The sequence below is a fragment of the Ursus maritimus genome, unplaced genomic scaffold (assembly GCF_017311325.1).
Source record: "Ursus maritimus isolate PB19 unplaced genomic scaffold, ASM1731132v1 scaffold_5, whole genome shotgun sequence".
NCBI classification, from domain to species: Eukaryota; Metazoa; Chordata; class Mammalia; order Carnivora; family Ursidae; genus Ursus; species Ursus maritimus.
In genome coordinates this window covers 83,494,091-83,495,546 of record NW_024426663.1, presented here as the reverse complement: position 1 = coordinate 83,495,546, position 1,456 = coordinate 83,494,091, and the positions used below count along the sequence as shown (strand labels likewise).

Sequence of the window (1,456 nt, the reverse complement as noted above, 5' to 3'; positions counted from 1 at the left end):
CTACTCACCATTACCTTTATTACCACCTACGAATGAAAACTTTAATTATTGAAACAAAATCTTCAAAATCTAACATGCACAGGAAACCAGTATATTTTATTATCAAGTTAAAATACTTTCATAACTCATACTCTCATTAATTCACATACATATTGGGACATAGCTGGAATCATTTATGAAGTTGAGGATGCCATGAGTAAAGATGGTTCTCAAAGATCATGTCACTTGGACCTCATCTGCTGGAAGAAGTTTTGGCCCTTGGCCAAGCTGTCCTTCAGTGCATCTTTCATGGTTTCATTCCTTAGACTGAAGATGAAGGGGTTCAGGAGTGGTGTGGTGACACTAGACAGGATAAAGAGGATCTTGTTAAGATGCAAGCTGCTCTTCTGGGAGGGCCGGACATAGATAAAAATGGAGATCCCATAGCCCATGGAAACCACAGTGAAGTGAGAGGCACAGGTGGCAAAGGCTTTGTGTTGACCTTGTCTTGAGGGTATCTTCAGAATGGTGGAGATGATGTAAACATAGGAGACCACAGTGAGGGAGAGGGAGCTGAGGAGCAGGACAAGAGAGGTGAGGAAGTCCAAGAGTTCAATGACACGGATGTCAGCACAGGCCAAGTGGAGGAGGGGGGCACTGTCACAGAAAAAGTGATCGATCACATTGGGGCCACAGTATGGAAGCCCAGTCTTAAGGATAATGGATGGGAGAATGAGGAGAAAGCCGCCCACCCATGAGAAGATAACAAGACGCACACAGAGTGAGCTGGTCATAATCGTAGGGTACTGAAGGGGGCTGCAAATGGCCACATAGCGATCATAGGACATGACTGCAAAAATGATGAACTCCGTGCATCCAGAAAGGAAGTAGAAATACAGCTGGGTGAAGCATCCACCAAATGAAATGGTCTTTCTCTCTGACAGGAAGCCTGCCAGCATCTTGGGAACAGCACAGGTGGTAGTTAATACTTCACTGAAAGAGAGATTGCTGAGGAAGAAATACATGGGTGAATGTAGCCTGTAATCCAGGAGGATCAGGGTAATGATGAGGGTGTTTCCAAGGACTGTCACCAAATAGGCCAATAAAAAAATCAAGAACAGGAGGCCCCCAAGGGCTCTGGTTGTTGGTATCCCCACAAGAATAAACTCAGTCACCAATGTCCAATTGCCTCTTTCCATATTTGTCTCTTTTTACTGTAAAGAGAGTGATAGCAGAGGGGGGGAGAAAGTATGATGAATCATTCATTAAATTAACAAATTGATAAAATATGGTCCATATATACAATGGAATATTACTCAGCCATTAGAAAGAATGATCACCCAATATTTGCAGCAAGATGTATGGGACTGGAGGACATTATGCCAAGTGAAATAAGTCAAGCAGAGAAAGACAATTATCATATGGTTTCACTCCTTTATGGAACATAAGAAATAGTAAGGGAGATCGGTTGGAGAAG

General features: G+C 43.0%; 1 protein-coding gene across 1 annotated transcript; it reads right to left on the bottom strand.

The window, feature by feature from the left end:
* Positions 1–221: 221 nt before the first annotated feature.
* On the bottom strand, positions 222–1,178 carry LOC103680361 (olfactory receptor 6M1-like). The gene has a single exon (XM_008709898.1). It carries the CDS (start codon positions 1,176–1,178, stop codon positions 222–224), a length of 957 nt encoding a protein of 318 aa, XP_008708120.1.
* Between the last annotated feature and the right edge of the window lie 278 nt (positions 1,179–1,456).

Bases quoted from the DNA above. Each gene is read 5' to 3' on its own strand.
- LOC103680361 (XM_008709898.1), bottom strand. From the start codon at position 1,178: ATGGAAAGAGGCAATTGGACATTGGTGACTGAGTTTATTCTTGTGGGG.